Raw genomic sequence first — 24,964 nt, 5'->3', positions numbered from 1 at the left:
GACCAATGGCACGTGTTTTCAGGACAGCTGGTGGGGGCCAAGGACACAGTCTGTAGTTATCAAAGAGAATAAAGTTAACTGGCCCACTCAGGGGTCAAAACCATGACCTTAGTCTCATTAGCACAGTTCTCTAACCCAACAGCTTAGATAGGCAGCGACAAACCTAATATCAGATAATTATTTCTGAGAAATTTATTCATATCAAATGGCATGTATTCTATGAACAAGAGTGCTTAAAATAATGGGAAATTTATGAAGTCCCTGCATTTGTTACCATGTTGTATTTGGCCAACTGTACTAAATTGGAATGTGTAGTTAGAGCTAATTACAATGCTTGGTCATTGGAACTCCCAAAGAACCAAAATAGGTCGAATAGTCAATTAATTTTTCTTTTGTATTTACATACTAAATTTTCAATATTTATACACTAAAAGAATGAAGTTAGTTTCTTGCTGCTAAAATCTCTTACCATATTAATAATAATGGTAATGATAATAATTACTAATAATAAACATGATATAGTGATTTAAGGTTTGCAAAGTGAAATGTGTATACGTGCATAGCATATACGTATGTATATAATATATAATATGTAATATACTTAATATATTATTTATGAATAATAAATTAATAAATAACTTTAATTATATATGATATATCACATATCATCTCTGTTAAGCTGAACAGAAGTATGTGTGTGTATACAAACATACACACATACATATGGTAGATTAAAGTTGACCATAAAAGGGTAGATTAAAGCTAAAATTCATTCCAAATTTTAAAGGATATTGAGATTCATTGATTGTGGAATAAATAAGAGCTATTTTGAATCAAAGCATTTTGAATATATTAAAAAATTCAGTTTCCCCCCCTCCCATATTTCAGAAGCAATTATTGAACACACTTGATTTTGAAATATGTTGGTGATTACATTTAGTCAATGTTTTATACACAGATTACACACAGAATTCTGATACAAATCCAATAAGTAATAAATTAAACATGATTTAACACATCACAGTGCATTCCTAATACTACTTTATATTTTTTAAAAATATATTTCACATCCTTTTGCAATTTTTCTTACTTTATATTAATGGTTATCAAAGATACTGTATTTTATTTCATTTCACTGCTTCAACCAACTGGCTAAACTTGTGAGCCCTATCTAGAATTACATCCCTTCCCTCTCACTTGCTATATATAGCTTTTATGAGCTAGGCAAGAAGCAGGGACTTCCCTTAGCCAAATATTATACAACTAATCCTAGCTGTTCTTTCTTTTATTTACTGCTAATGCAACCAAGTTGAAATTTTTATAGAACCCAGATAATGTTTGAGCTGATTGTTATTTTATCCAAACCTATTTCCCCATCGCCAGCTAGAATGGATTTGAAAGAATCCTGAGCCTTTAGAAATGGGGGGGGGAAGAATTAGGAGGGGGATGTCAAATGAATGACAACAGTTTAGTCACACTTGAAATCATTTATAGGCTGGGGCTTCCAAACAACCTTCCAAAATGAATCAACACAAATACTAGGGATTTCTACAGAATCTAATATGACTTGGATGTTTGGAGAAAGGCTTAGTTATTAGAAGGTGCTTCAATATTAGGTGGTGACGTGTAGTAAAACCGGGAGATTAAGAGCGTTAAATCTGAGCCCAAATAAAGGCTTGACAGACTTTCTGCCAGCTCAACTTTCACCTGAATAATTTTGCTTAGTGTATCCTATTCCTTATCCATGATCAGTACAGTCCCTTCCTAGGCTGAAGGCTTTGGGGAGCTCAGGCTGCCCAGGGTTTCTAGATTGTGTTACAGCATGGGATGATACTTTTAAAAATCCAAATAAATTTAATCAAAATAAATAAAATCAAAATGAATTTTAATCTAAATACATAAAGCTGGGAGTGAGTGACTTTAATATAAAATTTACCATACAAAAGACTCCAGAGGTAGGAGAAGCATCCTATTTGCACATTTTGTGAAATGACATTTATAATTCTGATTTTTAAAATTCTTTCCCCTAAAGCACAGCTGGTATGTTCCATTTTGAAGTTCAAATCTCAGGTATATTTCTTTGCATATTTTAGGCCTAGACTTTAAATTTTCCAATGTGAGTAGCAATCCTCAGCCCAGGTGAGATATAAATAGCCAATCTATATTATGGTAACCATGTTGTTTCTTAGGTACAGAGTCCTCTCTTCCTCTATTATATGATATTAAAATGGAATTAAGCTTCTGTGGGAATTAATTCATCTGTGGTACTGAACAAAGAAAAAATTAGCCATCGGTATGGAAAAGGGTGAAAGAGGAAAATATACTTACCTGATAGAAGAGTAGTTTCACAGTCTAGTGGACAAGCAAATAAGAACCTGATGCTTTGGAGAGACTATAAATCAACTTCTGATTTCTTTGGACAAATTGTAAATCATTGCAGTGCCACATTACTATACATACATACATACATATACACACTCTCTCTCTCTCTCTCTCTCTCTCTCATAGATATAGAGAGCGAGAGAGAGAAAGATAGTGTTACTGGTTCCTTCTGAACTAGGGGGATTAAGAATTCTTTTTTTTTTTTCTTGGTGAGGCAATCAGGGTTAAGTGGCTTGCCCAGGGTCACACAGCTATTGTCAAGTGTCTGAGGCTGGATTTGAACTCAGGTCCTCCTGACTCCAAGACCAGAGCTTTATCCACTGTGCTACCTAGATGCCCCTAGGAAATTTTTTTCTAACTGATACATGGCAATAGATCACAGTGATGAAATTTTGGGTTTTTTGTTTTGTTTTGTTTAATTTTAAATTGATATGTATATTTTAAAACAGAAAGTCTTAACATGGGGTCTGTGAGCTTCTTTTTTTAAACTATTTTGATAATTTTATTTCCATATAGTTTATAATCCTTTGTGTTATAGTTTATGAATTTAAAAACATTTTTTAAGATGGTTGCCAAAGGGGTCAAAGGAAAGGGAGTAAGTTTGTGTGTGCATGTATGTATGTGTATGTGTAGATAGATGTATGTGTAGATAGCACCTACTATGTGCCAGTCGTGCTAAGCACTTTACAAATATTACTTCATTTTCTCTTCACCACAATCCTGGGAGAAAGGATTTTATAGTTGAGGAAACTGAGACAGACATGTTAAGTATTTTACCCAGGCTCATACAGCTAGGACGTATCTGAAACTGGATTTGAACCCTGGTTTTCCTGACTCTGGGAAAATCACTACAATACCTCTAAAGTCAATTTTGTTGGAATCAAGCATCAACTTGACTTAATGTGATTGCTATCACTCCATTGGATGTCAACACAACTCAGAAATGTTAAAGGAAGAGACTAATACTTGCGGAAATGGGCACCATCTTTTAAAAAAAAATTAAGATTCTTTATAAATTTAAAGCATCTCTGTTTCTGTCTCTTCACCACCACCACCACCACCACCACCACCCATCTCTCTCTCTTTTTCTCTCTTATCTGAACCTGTGATTTCATAAAATGTGTCATAGGAAAAGCATGCTGCTATATATATATATATATATATATACATACATATATATATATATATTTCAGTTTTTTCCAGGTAAAATACATTTATTGTATTAAAGACTCTAAATGAAAGGATCTCACCTCGATCCTTTCTATATTTAGCTGTCCCTTGCCTGATTTTTAAACCAACTGGCCATCCTACCAGGGCCTTAGAGCCAAACACAATATGGGTATCTTGAAAACTTCAAACATATATTGCAGATAGCTCCTGCCCACTCTTCCCACCATTTTTTCTTTCCAGAGAATATTCAATGAATCATCAGTTTTTTTAATGTTATTAATACAACCCACAATGAAAGTACACATGCTGTTTCTATCACTTGTTTAAAAATGAATACCTTAAAAACAAGGTTTGTTATTCCCTTGTGTACAGGATGGCCCTGAGATCTGCATGTGATCACCATGACTGAGTCTGTAGCATACATAGGGCATTCTGGGTTTTGGAGGAGCCTAGCAAGTTTGTCTGTTCTGTCCAGTGAATGAATAGAAATTGGAAAGCAAAATGACAACCCAAGATTCAGTTAGGAAACCCAACTTGTTACCAATTCCTAAGTTTCTGAGTTCAAGTGAGATTATGAATTCATTTACTAGATTTTTATATGGTAATTCAAGCATTCTGCAGTCCATCAACATTTATAAACATAATCAAACCTTTGACTTTCTTCCCTCGCAAAAGCAAAGTGCCTGGTGAAACAAATTTGAGGATGGCTGGATTGGTTATAGGTAATTCCTAATTAAGAATGACTTCAATCCTCTGGCTTTAAGAGGCCTTAAGAGACTTGTAGATTCAAAAGGGACATTCATTGTTAACCTTACTCACAAAGTATTGACATCAGATTCATGACCACATATCAAGTGGCATTCAGAATTTCTAATTACCTCATCCTCTGAAAGAAACATTTTCGATTCTTAGAAGTAAATATATATATATATATATATATGTATGTTAGGCAGAGCCTAATTATTCATGGGGCCTCTTAGTCTGGCATGGGATACAGCTAAACAGTAGAGCATAGTTAGGTCCAGAAAAACATTGCAAGAAACATACCCCAGTTGATTGATATTCAAAGTCTAGAACTAAAGATTCCATAATCACAGAAACACTTTAAGTTTTAGAATCTCAGAGAAAGACCTCTTGTTTTTTGCAGATGGCATAACTTCCACAGGTCCATATTAAAGACTTTGCATTTGACGTATCATTATAGAGCTTAGCACTCTGTTTTGGAAAAGATATACATACAGTTTGAAACAGTTGGGAATCATAAGACAACAACCTAAGGTGAGCTATGGTCCTTTTCTGGATGGTTGAGAATGTCTGAATCCTTTGTGCCTTGAGGCAGCGATTTGGTACAGTGAATAGAGAGCTGGTGTCAGGGCCTGGTGTCAAGAAGACCTAAGTTAAAATCAAGCTTCAGATATCTCCTAGCTATGTGACCCTGAACAGGTCACTTAACCTCTCTCTCTGCTTCAGTTTCCTCAACTGTAAGATAGGGATCATGATAGCACCTACTTCTCAGGATTTGTTGTGACGATCAAATGAGGTATTTGTAAAGCATTTAGCACAGTGCCCAGCATATACTAGGTACTTAATATAAATACTTGGTCCTTTTTCCTTCCCTTGGTCCTTTTCATATTCAATTTGCTCAAGCCAAAAGAAAATACTTTCAGGAAGGAAATAGAGGAGCAGGTGGGATGGTCTTGGAAAATGACAGGTTTTTGATTACCTTATTGGGCAGAAAATTATTTCAGGGTTTTTCTTGATTATTTCTATAGAAAACATGGGAATTGAGGTTGCATGCTTAGGAATTAGGTTGCATGTCCAACCTAAATTGAGGAGATTTCTTTGTAAATATCTAAAATAAATGATGAAATTAACTGTGGTTCCTGGCTCTCAGTCCTGAGGAAATCATCTTTCAGGTTAACAGCTCTGTATGATGTGAAGTTAAAGGAAACACCATCACCACCCGCATTGAGAGTGAGCCCTAGAAGAACCACAATAACAACAACAATAATAATAATAAGGGGCAGCTAGGTGGTGCAGTGGATAGAGTACCAGCCCTGGAGTCAGAAGGACCTGAATTCAAATGCAGCCTCAGACACTTGACACTTCCTAGCTGTGTGACTCTGGGCAAGTCACTTAACCCCAATTGCTTCACCAAAAAGCAAATAATGATAATAATAATAATTAATAATAATAGTAAAACAATAATAATAGATAGCATTTATATGGCATCTACTTTGTGCTACATATTGAACTAAGTGCTTTACAAATATTATCTCATTTGAGCCTCACAACAACCCTGGGAGATAGATGCCATAATGATCCCCATTTTATAGATGAGGAAACTGAGGCAAATTGAGGTTAAGTGACTTACCCAGGGTCACACAGCTAGTAAATGACTGAGCCCAGATTTGAATGTAGGTCTTCCTAACTTCAGGCCTGAAATTCTATCCATTGAGCTGCCTAGCTGAGAAAGAACTTCCTTCACCCCTTCACTCACATCCTGGGTCATTGCCAGTTATATTGACTTTTGTCCTGCCACTAGACTTCAGTGACTCAAGAAGAAAGGGTAAGGTTGACAACTTTGAGCAACTCTGCCTCACTTAAATCCAAGTCTAGATGACTAGTGATAATCAGTGGTCCTCTTCAAAAAGGAAAAGTGAACAATGACCAACCAACTAGACCTCAATGCTTAGTCTTGAGTATCTGAAGGCTAGGTTACATTAGAATGTAAGCTTCTTGAGGGCAGGGCTTCCTTTTTTCATTATGTGTAAATTCCAAGTGATTCACACACAGCTTAGCTCTTAGTAACCATTTAATAAATACTTGCTGACTTGGAGAAAGGGAAGTGATTGTGTTCTTCACTAAAGCCAGGCTCTGTTAAACTTCTTGTCCTTCCCAGTTCAGCCTGTGACCTTGGAGAAACCCACCAAGAACTAACTGCTTAATTTCTTGTCCCATTCCCTGTGCTTCCTGATCCTACTCCTTCCCCTATTATATCGACTGGTCAGAACTGATACCAAACAATGTAGAATGGGAAGTTAATGAGACATTAACAATTATCTAGTCCAGTTATCTATCTTACTTTACAGCTAGAGAGGGTCAGTGATTTATCCAAGGTCATAAATCTAATTAGTGAAAGAGCCAAGTCTAGATGTCTTGATTCTTAAGTCCTGTGCCTTTTCCAACCTCCCATTCTACTTCTACCTTCCTTTAATTCTTTTTTTTTTTTTTTTGTATTTCAGCTTGACTTGTAGAAAGGTCATATCCAGCATAACAGTGCCAAATATGAGTAGGCGTATGTACACAGAAGATCCAGCCTCCTCAGTTCTGTCTTATTAAACAAAGCTTTTCCTTCTAGAGAAAGAAAATCCAAAGTTCAGAGATAGCTTTCATCTTTACGAAAAGTTTAACAAACCAAGTCTCACTTAGCAAGGGTATTAATAGAGTATCAACCCTACTCATTGTTTAAGGAATTCTTACAAGCTCTATCCTGTGTTAATTATTTTCCCTCTTTTATATTTGCACAATCAATGCTTGACAAAAAAAAAGTCATACTTTAAGGTTTTATAATACAATGGAAAAGTTCCCCACCCCCAGGAAATATTTCTCTGTAAATCTTCTTTGTCTTTTTTGATAAACCTCTACAAGAAGAGGGAAAAAAATTCCAGTATATAATTTATGTGAAACACTAATTCTGTAGGTTGAGAATATAGGATACACAATAGAAAGCTATGTGAGAGAGAGAGGGTTAATGCTGTGTATTCTTAATTTTAAATTCCAGATAAATATGATTTCAGCTTTGATCCTATCTGGACTAATTCTTTTGTCACTCAACTAATTAATTCAGCATAGTGGAGAAAAGATGCTAATTTAGGCATCAAAGAAGTGATAATTTTTTTTGTTTAATCAGAGTTATAAAGATAAGTTTCACTCCCATTAGACTGGATCTAAGAGCTCAATCATTTTGTTCTTTTTTCTCTGCAGTAGAATTCTGTAGAAAATTTGCCTGTTTCTGTTAATATCTGTGGAGAAGCAATAGCTTTCCACGTCACTCCTGAAAGTGGTCTTTTTAACAGGATTAATAGAAAGAATCAAATATCACCTTCTCTTTTAAATGTAACCAGTTAAGCACAAACACCTATAATCTCTTCTGAATTTTACTCAAGTGGAGTGTGGGTATTGGATGTATTCGTGTGGCTAATGAACACTTTGGCAATCTAAGTTGGATTTGTCATTTTGTGTAGAGAATGCAAATGGGTTCTACAGTTTCTTCCTAACTTTTTAATGAGCCCTCGCTGGATTTAATTCCTTTGACAATGGTCAGTTTTGCCTTTGCAATGTATTTTTCTTCAATGATCCCACCTGCCCTGGGAATGGTAACCTCTGAGTTGTTTCCTGCCTGGAAGTGCTTCCTTCTACAGGATGGATCTGTTGCACAATTTTGAAGGGAGCCAGGGCAAATTGGGCATGAGAAGAGCAAAGCATTTGGGGAATCACCTACGGTTAGCAGAAAAAAAAATTGTGGTTTACTAGGTGTGGTTTGCTTCTAAAACTGCAGCCTTTCCTTCCCTGGTTTTTAGGCTGGCTGGGGGAGGGTTGGACAGGGTTGGGAAGCCAGGAGCAAAGGAAGAGTAGAGATTGGGAGGCTGTGTTTGCACAAATGATCAAATATTCACAGAAGCCAGAATTCTCATGGTGATTTACCTGAACTAAGTGTTAAGGATGCAAGAATATTACTCATAATGGAGTCCAAGAAATAGTATGTAGGACCAGTAGATCATTTCCTTGCTTTCTTTCTTTTAAGGGCATTGATCGGCTAAGCTGTTTGTCAGCAGAGACAAATCAGAGACTGCTTTACATTACTTGAGATCAAACTGCCTGACCAGATGATGATAAGGACAGCAAGAAACTAGTCTTGGCTTTTCCTATTTATTTAACAATAAAAGCAGTTCCTAGCAGTGATGTAAGGGTCAGCTAAAGTATTCCTGAATCCTCAGGAACCTGATTTGTATCTTCTTCACCTCTTTGGAAATGTAGGATTATTGGAAGAACTTCCAACAAAGGCCTGTGCATATCCAAATAAGGCAGGGCCTGGGCATATCCTAATAAGGCAATACTGCCAAATGCCCCTGAGTGCTCATGACCCAGTGCTGGGGTGTGGCACCTGGGCTTTGAATTTGTGCCCATGCTGAAACACGGAGCAGAAAATTCTGCTGAAGAAAATACTGAGGCATCTTTAAAAAAAAAAAACACAACTATACTCTGTTTCTTTCCAGTTAGTAAACATTTAATAAAAATCTTTTTAACTATTATAAAAAATTTATTTCATTAATGCCTTAGTTAACATAAATACAAAATGAATTTGTCTGCAGAATTTTAGGCACTCAGTCTGACTCACCCAGGATCTTTTCCAATGATGGCTAAGACCCAGTAAAAGTGTGTATATGAAAGTAATTAATCAAAGCACAGCCCTGCTCCTAGAGAGTACTCTTTCTTCTGTAAAACTGAGTGATAGAATAACTTAAGCTCACTCTGGTAGTGGCAGTTAATAAGCTTTTTATGGTCCCCATGCGGACCTGAAAATCATACCTTATTAGTATCTTTATCTTTCTTGCTCACTCATTCACTCTTATTTTCATTTAACTTTCATTTCAGGCCTCTTTTTCTGAATTTCCAGCCTTTTATAATGGAGTGCTCCTCTAATAATCTCTGAATGCATTTTTCATTTACCACAAAATTGTTAGCAAAAGAAACTGTTCTGCAATTTGACGATCACTTAGCTATATTTACAAATCAGTCTTAGCGACCTTTTTAAAAATTAGTTTTTCATATTGTCCATTTTACTTTCTGTGCCCTGTAGAATTATTTTTCATTCATTCAGTGGTTCTAATTCCATTATGTTTCCTAGTTTCCCAAAGTGAGAAAAGCTAGTTAGCTGAAGCATCTTCAACCCCTCAATTTGGGAAGCAAGCTGCTTCGGCTTCTGCCCAGCAGATGTTTCATCCTCTTAGACAGAAATCTCTGGATTTTGTGAGACCTCCCTGCTTTTTAAGCCTAAAAGTAAATATCAACACACTGGAGATCTGAAGATTCTTGGCTCAGGAATGAAAAGTAGCCAGGACCGTAGATTTAGGAATTATGTTTGAGATGCTCAATCCCAGGAATAAGGGTACTTGCAGTCCCAGGGAAAATTAGTTGTTTGAGGGTCAGTAGGAAAGGATGTGGATCCTTAAAGGATGTAAGAGATAAAGCTCTCAAAAGATTTGAGGGTATTCATTGTTTTCTTAACTATTCTTCATCATCATCATGAAAACATGATACAAATAAGTCACAGAGAGAGAGAGAAAGACAGAGAGACAGAAAGACAGAGAGAGAGAGAGACAGAAGGAGAGGGATAAATATAGGTAGATATAGATATATACATACATTAATATGTGTATGTATGTATATATGTGTGTATATAAACATACATATATACATATATGTGTATATATACTCATTACCAGTAATCCTGAAATGAACACATAGGTTAGAAATCTTATTTTGAGGATTTAGCTATTTGACTCTATTTGTGTTTATTGGTAAGATTTTTGAATTTGTGATTCTTCTCAAATATTGGGGTTTTCTTCAGTGACTAAAGCATAAATTGTGCAAAGAAGAAAAGCATCCAGGCAGTAAACGCATTTCCAGGTGCATGAGCTTTGACAATAGCATGAGTCACTCAGCTTCTACCTTTGGACAGATCCCATAAAGCAAACCCCATATCTACTTTTGCATGTGGCAGCCTGGACTCACAGGGTTTAAAATATTGCCCTTCCATTGTGAAAAGCAAGCTAATAGTTTTATAGCATTCCACTCCCCTTATAGTCACAGGCACAGGCCCTAGCAACCATCGGCAAACAGGAGGGTTCCTGAAAAAAAAGAATGTGGGGTTTTTTTCCTTAGCAAATAAAGACTTGTCTGCAACAAATGTTGGTTGGTTCGTTATTGTATCAGTAGCATAAGTATCACAGTGACTGATAACACTGTCTTTGGGGGTTTAGAACAAAACCCCTAAAAAAAACCTTCTAATTAGGTAATTTCTCTTGAATTTTTATCAGATTCCAGTAGTTCTATCACACAATAGGAAGAAATTTGCTGAATGAATTTTAAAGAAAGGTGAACTGCAGAAAACCTTAAGAGACCTCCATAGAAGAAAGTTAATTTCATCAGCATCTGCATATGCTAATTCAGAACCCAATTTAGAATACATCAGACAACACAGACCTTTGATGGGACGGTTTTAGGGTAGGCTGTGGAAATGCAGGCAGAGAGGCCTGTAAACTCTTGTTCCTGTTTCTATTTCAACCACTTCAGTCTGTAGGACTTGTAGATGTTTAAATGACCATTAAATAAGATCACTAGCTGTATAGTGGGGGCTGAATTTACCAAGCCTAGGAAAAATCATGTGCCGGTGCAGATGTTTACATATTTACTTCTGCCTTTATGAAGTGAATTTCCAAGTCTAATACTTATTAGTTATGAATAAAGATCTCTTATTTAGTCCCCTCAAATAGTCTCACTGACAAAGCAGTATATTAGGTCATAGAATCATGGATTTAAAGCTGGAAGGGCCATTGAGCCCAACCTCCAGATGGGGAAACTGAGGCACAGAGCACTTAAGTGCCTTCCTGAGGTTAATCAACTAGTAAGTGACTGAGGTAGGGTTTGAACCCAGGTCTTCCTGATGCCAAGGCCAGTCCCATCTACTATATCCTGCAATAGTTTATTCGTTTTGGTAATGACAAAAGTGGTTGAGGCTATCTTTGGTGCTTTCCAACTTCCCTTTCTGTACCTTTCCACCACATTCTTATACCCATCCCTTTGTCACTTAAGATCCCAGGGCTTTTGTGGCATCTCTCTATCAAGGGCCACCTTTCATCTGGAAAAAGGGCCACTTTTCATCCTCCATAATTGCTCCTCCTTCCATATCCCCTCCTCATCAAATCCAAATTTCCGTTCCCTTAGTGTCACTAACTTCTGGCAGAAGTTAGGAGGAAAGTATTTCTGATTTAACCAATCCTCCTAAGGTATGAAAGGCATACCCATACATATCAGAGAAGAGCTTCAAAAGAGAAAGCTTGTTAACTTGAATGAGTCTAATTGCTAAAATTTCAGACAGTATACTAAAGTGAAATAAAAAAAAAATATTCCAGCAGCCTGAGGGAGATATTCCTGGGCAGGAGGAATTTCTCCATAAACTCTAAATAGTACCCAGCGGTAGTAATATATAAACTTTAGCCCTGTGGGCTGGTGCTTTTCCCCTCCCCTCTTCAATATAAAGTCTAGCTTATTGAGGTCACATCAAAGGATTCATCATAGGAGCCTTCCTTACTGCATTTTGAAAAATATATTATTCTTTTCTTTTTAACCCTTAGTGCATTTAAAATGTGATTCAATGTAGCTTACTCTCAGTTATCTGTGGTAATAGGGTCTTAGGTGCTATAGATAATAGAAATGCCTAGGAAATATAAAATCATGATTTTAGCCAATAATTTCTACACACTACTTTGTAAAAGCTCTTACCAGAATAGTTAACAGGTAAATGAATTGATTTGTTTGAACTTCATTTCTTCCCTTCATACTCCTGGAGAGGGTACCAAAAGAATTATGAAATGGAGAAAGGAAAAATCAAATGTCTAAATGTCAAACTAAATGAATCTTCCCAAACACCACCACTACCACCACCCCCCAAAATGTTGCCTCAATGTGAAATAGGAAGAGTCTGCATATTTATGTAAATTCCTGTGGAAGAGTAGATGGGACATTGAAGGGAAGTCAAGAGATTTGAGTTCTAGTTCCAGCTCTGCCAATTTCTATGTTTGTTACCTTAATAATGTCACTCCTTTGGGCCTCAGTATCCTTGTCTGTAAAATGGAAGTGGGGATTGGAACTAGAATGTCTGTAATTCAGTTCTATTCCTGGACTGCCGTCCACCTTGCCAAAGCTTATTTTTGTCTTTTTGGAATTGATTTGTGACCATTATATTTGTCAAATGAAATAAATTCCTCATATATCATGGCCCTTTCTGCTTGAAACTTGGACATAGGCTTATATACAGGAATCAATTCATTTGTCTGGCTTTATGTGATTTGACAGCTATCGAAACTTATTGATAAGAAATCATTGCTGCATTTCCCAAATGGTTCTGCTGAAAGAATCCTTGACATATGATATAAATAAGGGTTCCATGAGAAAATTTCATTGCTAGTGATATTCTTTTCTTCTAAAATGTTAAATGTAAAATTACCTATGCATCTAAAATACATATTCTATGTAACAATTTTTAGTAGGGAAATAAATTTAATTTCTTCCAGTTTATTTCCAGATTCCTCTGACTAGCCCTTTGTCTTAAGAATGTTACAGATCCCCCTGTTCTATTTATGGGTTCCATCATTATGGTTCAAATCCAACAGCGTTCCATGGCCAAATTAGTTTGGAAAACACTGCTTTACAGAATGTATATACATCCCTCACTTCCCCTTTCTAACATGCTTTCCCATTCTGTCTCCACAGTACCACCAAGCTATTTTTACTTGATAGAGTAAAGAATAATTTACTAGCTAAAGCCATAAAGTGTAATGTGTGGCAGGTGCTAGAATATTACCTCTGCCCTTGATATCAGGATCTCTTCCATCTCTGATCTCCAAAGGTTTAAAAGAAATCTACATAGTTAGAAGAAGGGGTTTGGAATATGGAAAAGAAGCAAGATTTAAATCTAGCATTTACAGCCTAGCATTTTTATGTCATTGTTGTTTTTTTCATCTTCTGGGGGTGAGGTGGGGGGACTCACTTCATTTAAGTTTCCTCACAATGAATTCTTCTTCTGCCAAACATCATTATCATAGGCAGAGGTATTTTGAGATCACAGCATCTGATCATTCAGCTATCCATTTAACTGCCATCTTTACACAGATGACTCCCAAATTTATTCTCTCCTACCTTGAATTCTCTCTCAAACTCCAGACTTATTACAGATCTCTACCTTGATGCCCCATCAGCACCCCAAACCTAACATATTCAAAACCAAGCTTATTCTTTTCCCCCCAAAACCTCCTCCTCCTTCTGACTTTATGGTTTCTGAGTTTCTGAGACACCCTCATCAATTTCTTACATCTGAACTGTTGATTTTATTTTTGCCTCTTCCCTCTCTGGCACTCTGGTACCTGATCAAATATCAAATCCAATCTATTCTTCTCCATGGTAACTTTCACATTTCTTCCTTCCTTGCTGTTTCCACAGCCACTTCACTAACACATGTCCTCATTATTACCCTCTTGAGCTATTACAAGAGCCTCTTAGAAGATCTTTCTGCCTCCACTCTACCCTCTCCTCTTCATTCTTTTATCCTTTGTAACACTTCCTGATTAATCTTCCTTTTGCACAGAAATAATCATGTCACCCTTCTGGTAGATCTTTTTTCATTACCAAGTTCAAAGTAGGGTACACTGTCATTTGAGTGAAGAAAGGTAGATGAATACAAGAAATATTTGGGAGGTAAATTGATAAGACATGATAACCAATTGAATATGGAGGGTGAAAGAAAAGGAAGAGTCATGAACGAGTCCAAGGTTTTGAACTAGAGTGACTAGGAAGAGAGTGGTTCCCCCAAAACAAATGGGGAAGTTTGGGAAGTGAAAATGGGTAGGATGAGAGATTCTATTTTGAACATTTTGAATTTGAAATGCTGAGAGACCATCCAAATGAACTTCTTCTATAAATATTTGCCACTCAGAAATTAATTCAGAAGAGACATTGGAGCTGGATGTATAGACATGACTGTATATGTATGAAGATAAAAAAGGAACTGATGAGATCACCAAGAGGAAAAGTGGAGAGAGAGAGAGAGAGAGAGAGAAGAATAGATGTCCCAGGACAAAGATTTGGAGGTACCCACACTTAGTTGGGAAGAGATGACTAATGATCTAGCAAAGATATATAAGAAGTACAGTCAGGCAGCTCAGAGAAGAATCAGGAGAAAGTAGTTTCATAGAAATCAGTGGATAAGAAGGAGAGAGAGTTTCCAGAAAGGAGAGATTGATAGTGACAAATACTACAGAGAAGTCAAGGAGGATAAGAACTGAGAAAAGACCATTGAATTTAACAGTTAATAAATCAATGATAACCACCAATAGTACAATTTCAGTAGAGTGTTGGAGTCAGAAATCAGATTGAAAGGGCTGAAATGTGAGTGGTTCATGGTGAAGAAGTGAAAGCAGTGGGGATGGACAGTTTTTCCAAAGAGCTTGGCAGTAAAACAGCAAAGAGATACAGAATGATAGCTATAGAGGATGGCAAGACCAAATAAAGAGTTTTTTTTCCTCATAGTAACTGGGGTTGTCTGTTCATGCTCATAGAATAGATTCCCCAGACAAGGCTATCCCAGGCTCAGGGTACTTTGTTAGGTCCACATCCACTTAAAAGAGTAGCCCATGAGCATCCACCAATGTATTTTCCTTTAATAGTTACCCAGATGACACAATTAAAAGCTAAGGCATTTAATGAAATAGTATAAGAAAAGTAAATAAAGCATTTCTTAGGGTATACTCTATACATCATTTATAAAAAGGATAAGCACACAGATAGGAAACATATACAGAGGGAACATATGTGATCCAGGTGATTCTGGTCACCAGTGTCTTCTGATGTTGTTATTTTGCTGCTCCTGCTGGACATACTGCCCAGTGATCTCCACCAGGTGCATCATCTCTGATGTATATTGCTCTAGTGCCAAGCTTAGCTCCACTGGGCAGTTGGTGGCAGAATTTCTCTCTGTTTGCAGGTTCTAGCTTCAGCTGGAGTCCTTGTCTATGGTGATATCTCTTCTGTATGAGAACAGTGGATTCTGCCATGCTCTTTTAGTTCAAAGTCTTGAGATTCTCCCCAGCTCCTTCAGAAAAGCAATATCCTTTATACTTAGCCATATATGAACGGGGGGGAAACCATTTAGGCTTTTTTTATTCATTAAAGCATATTCTGTCTGTTCCATACAGAGTCATACCTAGAATGGGCTTTTTTGTTTTTAATCTTCAGGAGATCCTTTGTCCCAGCTACCAAGCTCTCTATAATATAGAGAAGAATGTTTTATTAACTAGGAAGAGGGTGCTCTGATTTAATCTATTTTTGAACTCTACTTCCTAGTTTACGTCTGTTAAAGATCTCAATTTTTATTCCTCTTTGTTGGCTTGACTACAACTAGTGTTTGAATGAAAAAAAATTGTTAAGTGTTTACTCTGTGCCAAGCACTGTTCTAAGTGCTGAGAATACAAATAGGAAAAAATATTATGAGAATTCCTGCTTTCAAGGATACCACACTCTAATTTGGGGAGACAACTCATGTAACAGATTTCAGTTGAAGGATAGATGAAAAAGCCCCAAATCCTAAGAGTACAGTGACAAGGTGAATGGAAAGACTCAGGGTTCATTAGGATGTACCTGCAGATTGGATAACAAGGCTCTGGAGAGCATAGTGGCAGGGCAGATGGTAAGGCCTGAAGGACTGTAGGATGCAATGGTGGGGCAGATGGTAAGATATAATGGTCCTCCATTTCACTGGAAGGCTTGTAACTCATCCAAGTGGTATAAAAAGCCAATTACACCCAGTCTACCCATGGGCTTTGGCTGGACTCTGATGTCCTGCTGATGTGGCAGCTGGGATGGGGTCTGGATTGGGTGGCCTAGAGGTGATGGGAGGAGGACTGAAGGAAAGGCAAAGAAGAATGGCATCCCCTAGATGGTATATTCTTCCCACCCAACTGTCCAGATGGTGTCTCATCATCCTCCACACTAGAGGTTTTTCCCCCAACTGCCAGGCCTCTCAGAGCCCAGGGCCCCTAATTTCCTCAATTTCAGAATTACATCATCATTCCCATTCAGAGAATTTTGGAAAAGGGAGGATACAGAGACAAAAAAAAAGTTTCGGAGGCAAGGAATTTACCTTATCCTTGCCTAGTCAAATTCCTGCCTTCATTATATATATGTATATATACATACATATATATATATATATGTATGTACATGTATGTAGCCAGCAAGTCCTAAAGCCTTGTCAAGCTTTCAGCTCCCTTATATCAGCATAGGGAAGACCTGGGCTTAGGCAGTGATAGAATGTGTTGTTGGGGAGAGGGGTATGGTTAGTGGAGCAAGGTTCCAGAGAAGACTAAAGGAGGTGGGATCAAAGGCGCAAGTAGTAGAATTATCCTTGGGAAAGAAAGGGATTGCCCCTTTCCCAGGGCAAAGGAGGATAGAATATTTCAAGATGTAGAGTTTTGAGTTGTAGAATAAAGGTGGGTTGGGAGAGCTCAAGAAAAATTATTGTGCTTTGTTTAGGAAAGTAGGGGGTTTAGAATAGCTGCTTCAGAGGTATGATCAGGGAATAGGAATACCACAGCTACAATGAGAATCCATTTGACATTAGATAATATGAATTTTCTGTAAACTCAATTGAAAGAGTTACGTGACTTTCTTCGGTGATGGTCAGCAGCTAGAGATGAGAGGAGAGAAGAGATGGTAGGGATGACCCTGAGTTCACAACTAGGCAAGATGGTGGTATAGTAAGGAAATAAGGGAGTCAAAGGTGGAGAATTTTGTATATCTGAACTGGTATATATGAGCCTAAGAAGGGAAGAAAGTGAAACCAAAATAGGGGTGATAGATTAAAAGAACAGGAAGGAAAGGAGAAACTGAAGGTCATGGTGAGGATGAAGAATAAATTTAAGAGTACGGCAGAAGGAAAGATAGGACAGATTTAGCTCAAAGAGAAGAATTTCAAAGTTTCAGTGTAATTATGGGTGATGCTGAGATCTAAGATCTGGCTACCCCTCTGGGTGGTTGAGGTACATTGAAGATAATTTGATTTGAGGCTGATGAAATCTGAGGTCTAAATATTCAAGAAGATAGATGTCAGTCTGATATTGAAATCCTCAAATATGAGGGCGGGAGTTGAGGTGAAAAGGAAGACTGTGAGCCAGGTTGAAAACTTCTCATGAGAGAATCCTCTAAATGAGAGAAACAGAGCTCTGGACAGGGTTAAATACCTGCATGGGATGACCCTCAAAGGAGATGAGGTTGCAATGATGGGAGGTAGTAGAGAACAAATTGATAATATGGAGCCAAAAGCATACTGATTTTTTTTCTCCTGGCCCTGTGTGACAAGAGCATGAGAGAAGAAATAATCGCCCCTGGAGATCCCAGACATATGGTGTCTTCCTAGAAGGCCAAGTTTCTGTGAAGTTAAAAGAAAGTGTGAGACAAAAAATGAAGATTTTGTAAAAAGCCTGAGTAGGGGTTTCATAGGGCATAATGGAAGAGTCATACAGTAGAGGATAGGGTACAGTGAATGTAATGCCACACCTGAAGTCAGGTAGATTTATCTTCCTGAATTCACATCTGGTTTCAGACACTATCTGCAAGACCCTGGGCAAGTCACTTCACCCTTTTTGCTTCAGTTTCCTCATCTGTAAAATAAGCTAGAGAAGGAAATGGCAAACCACTCCAGTATCTCTGCCAAGAAAACTCCAAATGGGATCATGAAGAGTCAGACACAACTGAAACAAATGAACAACAGTCTCCCCATTCTATTTTTAGTTCTACCAATGGACTTAGTGGTCTAGATAGAGTGTGGGGCTCTACCTAGTGGAGTCAAGAGACTTCAGTTTGACTCCTTTCTCATGTATTTACCAGCTTTCCCCACAGACTAGTCATCCTCCACTGAGCAGTCAAAGTGATTTTCCTAAAGTACAGATCTGACTATGAAAGCAACTTCCCTATTACCTCCAAGATCTAATATAAAATGCTCTGTCATTTAAAGCCTTTTACAATATGTCCTCTTCCCACTTTTTCCATCTTCTTATACTTAACTCTGTAGCACATAGGTTATGATCCAGTAACACCTACCTTTTTCTTATCCGTTCCACCTGACACTCCATCCTGTCCACCATGCCTGGCACACTCTCATTCCTCTCCTCCACCTCCTGGCTTCTCTGACTTCCTTCAAGATAGCTCAACTCCTTCGGTAGGATGCTTTTCTCGCCCTCCCAATCCTCCTCTCCCTGACCCCAATCCCTCCTCTGAGATTGTTGTTGTTCAGTCATTTTCATCCGTGTCCAACTCTTCATGACCGCTTTTAGGTTTTTCTTGGCAAAGATACTGTTAGTGGTTTGCTATTTCCTTCTCCAGCTCATTTTATTCAGGAAAGTGACTTGCCCAGGGTCACACAGTTACTGTCTAAGGTCACATTTGAATTCAGCTCTTCCTGACTCCAGTCCTGGCACTCTATGCACTGCACCACCTTGCCGCCTCTAAGATTACATTCCATTAAATTTTGTATGTCTTGTAGGTACATAATTATCTGCATGTTGTCTCTCCCATCAAAACGTGAGCTAATTTAAGGCAAGTATTGGTTTTTGCCTTTCATTGCTATCCTCAGTACTTAGCACAGTGCCTGGTACATAGTAAGTGCTTACTAAATGCTTATTACTTACACCTGATTTAATTAATCTCTCATAACCTAAGTCACCTCATCTATAAAATGGAAACAATGATATTCACAATATCATCATTGTCTCACATATATGGTTACTCCTCTGGGTGGTTGAGGTACACTGACGATCAAGATTTTGAGGTTGATGAAATGTGAGGTCTAGGTATTCAAGGGGATGTCAGTTTGAATATTGAAATCTTCAGGTATGAGGGATATGTGTCTATGTATGTATGTATTTATGTGTGTATATATATATTTTTTAAACAACCTCATAATGTTGTTTTGATGAAAGTGCTTTTTAGACCTTAGAATGCTAAATTAATGTATGCTATTTCTATTATGTTATACTTTTGTCTGTAAAATGTGCTTTCTAATACTATAGAGCAGTGTTTTCAGAAGAATCATTGTAACTAAGAATAACTGTAAGGATAATAGGATTATTACTAATGATTTCTTATCTCTCTCCCTGCTCCCCTTTGTGTTTTCCCAGATTTGGGAAGAAAAAAGAGGACAAAGGTGGAAAAAATGAACAGAAGGGAAATCTAAAGCAAAGCATGCTTCAGGAAGAAGAACTAGAAAAAATGAAGGAAGAACGTGAAAGGTGAGCCCACATCTAGTTTTCCATACAGACAGGACCTTCCATGGAGGGATTCTATCCAACATTATTGAACAGTGATATCATTCATTTTTTTTTTCCTTTTGCTCCAGCTCTATAATTCTGTTGGTATAGGGAACTCTTGGTGTGGACATTCCATCCACCAATAAAGATTGGCAACTGTTGCGTAATTGATGCTTTCTGAGAGTTGCCTGGGGCACTGGAAGTCACTGACTCACCCAGGATCAACCAAATAATATGTAACCAAGGCAGAACTTGACCCCAGTTCTTCCAGATCCAAGGCTAGCCCTTAATCCACCAAGTTGCATTACCTCTTCAAAATGTAAATGTACCTAATCTGATAGTTTTCCTGTGGAACTCAGTACCCCCATTTTAATTTAACGTGGTACTTTCTTGGAACTAGTTAACAAAGCTAGACAGTTTGCAAAAATGTAGACAGAGCCTTGAATTTTCAGAGATTCAGAGTTGGAAAAAAGATTTATATCTTCCACTACAACCATAAATTGATAGATAGATTTCCATCTAAAAAAATCCATAAAAAGTACTCATCCAACATCCATTTGAATACAACCAGGAACAGGAAATTCATATTAGGTATCCCATTCCTTTTCAGGTAGCTCTGTTAGTAAATTTTTCCTTATATAGACTTGAAATATGGTATTTCAGAGCTTAAAAGAACACAGAATCTAGAATTGAGGGAAGCAGCAAGGTGATAAAGAGGATGGAGAGTCACCAGTAGAGTTGGAAAGGTTGGAGTTCAACTTTCCCAACTCTTTGTGACCCCATTGGAGGTTTTCTTGGCAAGGATACTGGAGTGGTTTGCCATTCCCTTCTTCAGCTCATCTTACACATGAGTAACTGAGGCAAACAGGGTCAAATGACTTACCTAGGGTCACATAGCTAGTGAGTGTCTGAGGCCAGATTTGAACTCAGGAAGATGGGTCTTCCTGACTCCAGGCCTGGTGTTCCATCAACTGTGCCACCTACCTGACCACATTTATAAGAATGTATGTACACACACACACACTCACATATGTATAGAGAGAGTTGTTGTTAGAGAATATCTAATTCAAGCCTCTTTTCCAGATAAAAAAAATGAAGGCCAAAGAGGTTGGAATGTCTTGCCCAGTGTTACAAAGGTATTGAATAGTAGAGCCCAGGTCTTATTCCAAAGCTGTTGCTCTTTCAAATACAACATCAAGCTGCCTCTCTGGGTCCCAGTTCTGTACTCTGGATTCCTTCAAAATAAAATCTAATCCCTTTTGTACATGGCAGCCCTTCAAATAAATGACGACAACAAGTTGATTTGAATTCATTTTTAAAATTTAATTTTTTTCAATTAAAAATCTTTTTTCTCTCACTCCCTCTTCCCCTCCCTCCCTCACTGAAAAAAAAGAAAGAAGCAAAATCTTTGCAACAAATATGCATAATCAAGTAAAACAAATTCCTGCGTTGATCATACTCAGAAATGTGTCTCATTATGTTCATCAGCATTCTTTGGTCTTTCAAAGTTATTTGTCTTTATAATGTTGTTATTTCTAAAAGTTTTCTCTTGATTCTACTCACTTTACTCTGTATCAGTTCATAGAAAGCTTCCCAGGTTTTTCTGAACCCACCCCTTTCTTCATTTTTTTAATAGCACATTAATATTCCCTTATGTTGATATATCATAACTGGTTCAATCATTCTCTTATAGATGGATATCTCTTCAGTTTCTAGTTCTTTGTAATCACCAAAAAAAAGCTACCATAAATATTTTTGTGCATGCAAATCCTTTTCCTCTTTCTTCGCTATTTTTGGGTATAGTCCATTTTAAAGGGGAGGAAAGAAGGAAGCAGGTATTTATTAAGCACCTGCCTTGTGCCAGGCACTGTGCTATGCATTTTTAAAATATCTCATTTGATTCCCACAACCACCCTGGAAGGTTGATGCTATTTATTATTGTAAAGCCAGTTACATTGCCAATCAACAGGTAGATATTGATCACCAAAGCATGGTAGGTGTCAATGCAGAAACTATGAGGACAAAACCAAGAAGATAGGTCATTGCGATTATGTAAAAGTAAAATAAAAATTTTCAGGATTTTCAATATATTTTAAGAAAAAAATAGCCTCTAATTTGCTTGATATTATCATATAAACCATGTTACTTACAAATCAAAGGACAGGCTGATTTCTGTTTTGATTGTATTAGCTATAGAAGATACTTGCTCAGGTCTTAAGAAATGAGTTAGACACATCAGGTTTCAGCTGATGATAGTGGCCTTAAAATTACTGTTGTGTTCCTGATTTTTGCCACACTCTAGTATGCCTTCTTTATTTTAAACTGCTGACTTCCAGTTTGGATACTGGCCATCTGAGAAGCGTTCATCCCTCATTGCAAAGAAGCCAGTGTCTTTTATTAGGTTTCTGGCAAGCCTGGAAGTATAGAGCCCATCTGTTATAAGGACCAGTTTCCTTTACTAAACTATTGGCAGATCATAAGGGATGAACTCTGGTTTTGAGGAATTAATGTTCCAGTTGAAAACGAGGTAATCATCTTCCACGTTTCTTTGATATTAACGCCAGTACTTTGCTCAAGCAAAGGCCGTATTTTAAAGTAGTTAATTGAATATTCATATTTTCCTACACGATTCTTTCCTTTCACAGGTAAAGGAAGTCTGGAAAGAACTTAAAAATGTGATGAAACTATAAAATAATTTTAAATACTGTATTCAGTTTTCATAACCTAAAAAAACAGTGTCATTCATGCATGCATGGCATTTATGGAGTGCCAAGCACTGTACTGACTGCAGGAGCATCCAAAGACAAAAACAACAAAGGTCCACCCTCAATAAGCTCATGATCTACTGGGGAGAAACAATGAATACACAATAAACAAAAGCAAAATAAATACATCATCTGGGATTAGGAAAGGCCCTAACACCTGGGTGATAGAGAGGGGTCTCTGATAGAAGGTGACACTAAAATTGAGCAGATTATCTCCACTTGGCTTTGCCTTCCCTTAATTATTCTCCTCCATTTTCAAAAAGAATCATCTCTTGTGACATTGAGTATGGGTAGTGAGAAAGGCCTGTCTGTTCATTCTGATTTCTTGGACACAGCATCAGCTCCTGTTAACCTTTGAGGCCCCTGTCACCTGTTCCTGTTCAGATGGTTGACTTTATCAATATCGAAGTGAAGGTGGGGGCGGGAAGAGGAGGGACCTATTTAGTCCTTTCTAAGGTTTTGAAAGGTTGATAAGCTGAGACACAGATTCAGCAGAGCAGTTAAAAGGAAATCAAAGTCTTTGTATTGTTGTTGACTATCCACCTAAACAAAGTTGCCCCAAAGGCAGCAAAGATGAATTTTATCATGTATCTCAAGATTCAGTGATCCTGTAATGTAAAAAGTAATTCTAGCTAAGATTTTAACGTATATATTGACAAAGACATCTATGCAGCCAGGCCCCAGTATAGGTCTGGCCGCTTCTGTGACTTCACTAGCTGCAGCTCTGTCTGCATCACAGGCCTCCTCATCTTCAGAAAGCCAAGCTTCCAATTGGTCTGCCAAAGTGCAGACTTCACATTTTTGGTTTTTTTTTTTGCAACTCGGTTCTTGCTTGGGGATGGAAAAAATCAGAGTGACTGTAGAACAGCATGCCAGGTGGAAAATTGATAACCCATAAAACAAGGCAGGTAGTCTTTAAGTAAAAGATCATTTCCTTCCTGAATTCGCCTTTAGAAAATAGCAGCCCCAGGGAATTTTGTTCTCGAATGCTAGACTGTAAATTAACCCAGCCTGGCTATTTGGGCTTCTGATTCAATTTTCTTTAAATATGACTGCTCAAAATATTCAAAGACCTGTCCTGTTAGCCTCCATTTATACCACTTCCCAAATATGAAAACATAAAACATATCTGATATGTGTTTCCCAGAGATAGAACCATCCATTTCAGGTGCTGGTAGGAAAAGAAAGTCAGAGTAGCCAATTTTAGGCCTGGGTGCAAGAGGATTAATTTCAAGGATGTTTCAACATCTCAGCAGCTGTGGGCCTTGGGCAGTAGGGGAGGCTAAGTTGATATGTAGTGCACATTTGGCTTGCTTCCAAGTGCTGGAGTCTTATTTCCAGGATCTCCAATGAAGAATATCTTCTTGATCATCCCATAGTGAGCAAATTCACAACTCTTAAAAAACTCAACAAGCATATTACTCCTCTAAGGCACTTCTACATTAAAAAAGAATGGGATAATATTTAATAAAGTTCATAGAGCTTTTGTATAATATAATTTAAAATGCCTTTCTTAAACTATCTTCAAGAAAATTAACCATGGAATAGCTACAGATATATTGCATTTTCTTTCTGTCCTATATTTCCATATATTACATACTTGTTATGTAATCAGTCTTCAAAGTCATTGATAGCAAAGGATATTTGAAGTCCTTAAAAGATTTAGTTAACATACAAGCCACACAGCACCCCACTCCCCCAAAATCCTTCCTTACAACTGTCATTGGCTTAGAAATTCAGATGGAAGAGAAAGAATATCTTAGTCTAGTCCAAGGAACAGAGATATTTTTAAGAAGCAAAATGTGGCTAGGACATTAGGATTAAACTTTTGCTTTTTCATATGAAAATTGCCAAGAGAGCTAATTGAGAAAACCATCATTCTCAATAGTCTGGCACCCTCAAGCAACTACTCTTGGTAACCCCAATCAGCTACCCTTCTCATTCTGCTTGAATTCAAATCCTTGAGATAAAAGGAACTTCAAGAGGTCAACTAGTCAATCCCTTACCTAAAGCATAAACCTCTTCTTCCTTAGCCCCAGTGAATGGTCGTTCGGGTAGTGTAGATACTTTTGCATCACCTATAATTAGAAATTCACTACCTTCTAATGCAACCCACCATGTTGTCCCAAAATCTTTTGTTATAACAAAATGGTGAGAATTGAATCTTACATGGAACCACTGAAGTCTTAAGACCACTATCAAATACTAATTCCAAGAAAAATGGATTACTTACTGAATGATAAAATACACTGCTTGGTACATGTCTTTCTTTGAAAGTTTGGTGGGTTGTTGTTTCTTTTTTTAACTGATGGACTAATATAATATACCACCTGTTTGATCCATGAGAACAAAGGAAACCCCAGCACTAAATTATTTTTTTCTGTATTTTTGTTTTAATGTATCTTCTTGATCCATTTCTTTTTTCCATATCTCATTCTCTGGGGTGTAAATGTTTAGATATTACATGTGTATAACACATGTAGAAGTAACTAGGTTAAGTATAGA

General features: G+C 37.4%; 1 protein-coding gene across 1 annotated transcript in view; it reads left to right on the top strand.

The window, feature by feature from the left end:
* PARD3B (par-3 family cell polarity regulator beta) overlaps positions 1–24,964 on the top strand; it is a 1,282,153-nt gene that overhangs the window by 1,040,515 nt on the left and 216,674 nt on the right. Inside the window, exon 19 of the mRNA XM_027873670.1 lies at positions 19,566–19,676. Coding sequence (XP_027729471.1) covers positions 19,566–19,676 — 111 coding nt within the window. The remainder of the gene's footprint in view (positions 1–19,565; positions 19,677–24,964) is intronic.

The sequence above is a fragment of the Vombatus ursinus genome, unplaced genomic scaffold (assembly GCF_900497805.2).
Source record: "Vombatus ursinus unplaced genomic scaffold, bare-nosed wombat genome assembly UNPS02014802.1, whole genome shotgun sequence".
Classification (NCBI taxonomy): Eukaryota; Metazoa; Chordata; class Mammalia; order Diprotodontia; family Vombatidae; genus Vombatus; species Vombatus ursinus.
Note: the sequence above shows the minus strand (reverse complement) of the source record. Positions and strands in the feature narration are given on the sequence as shown.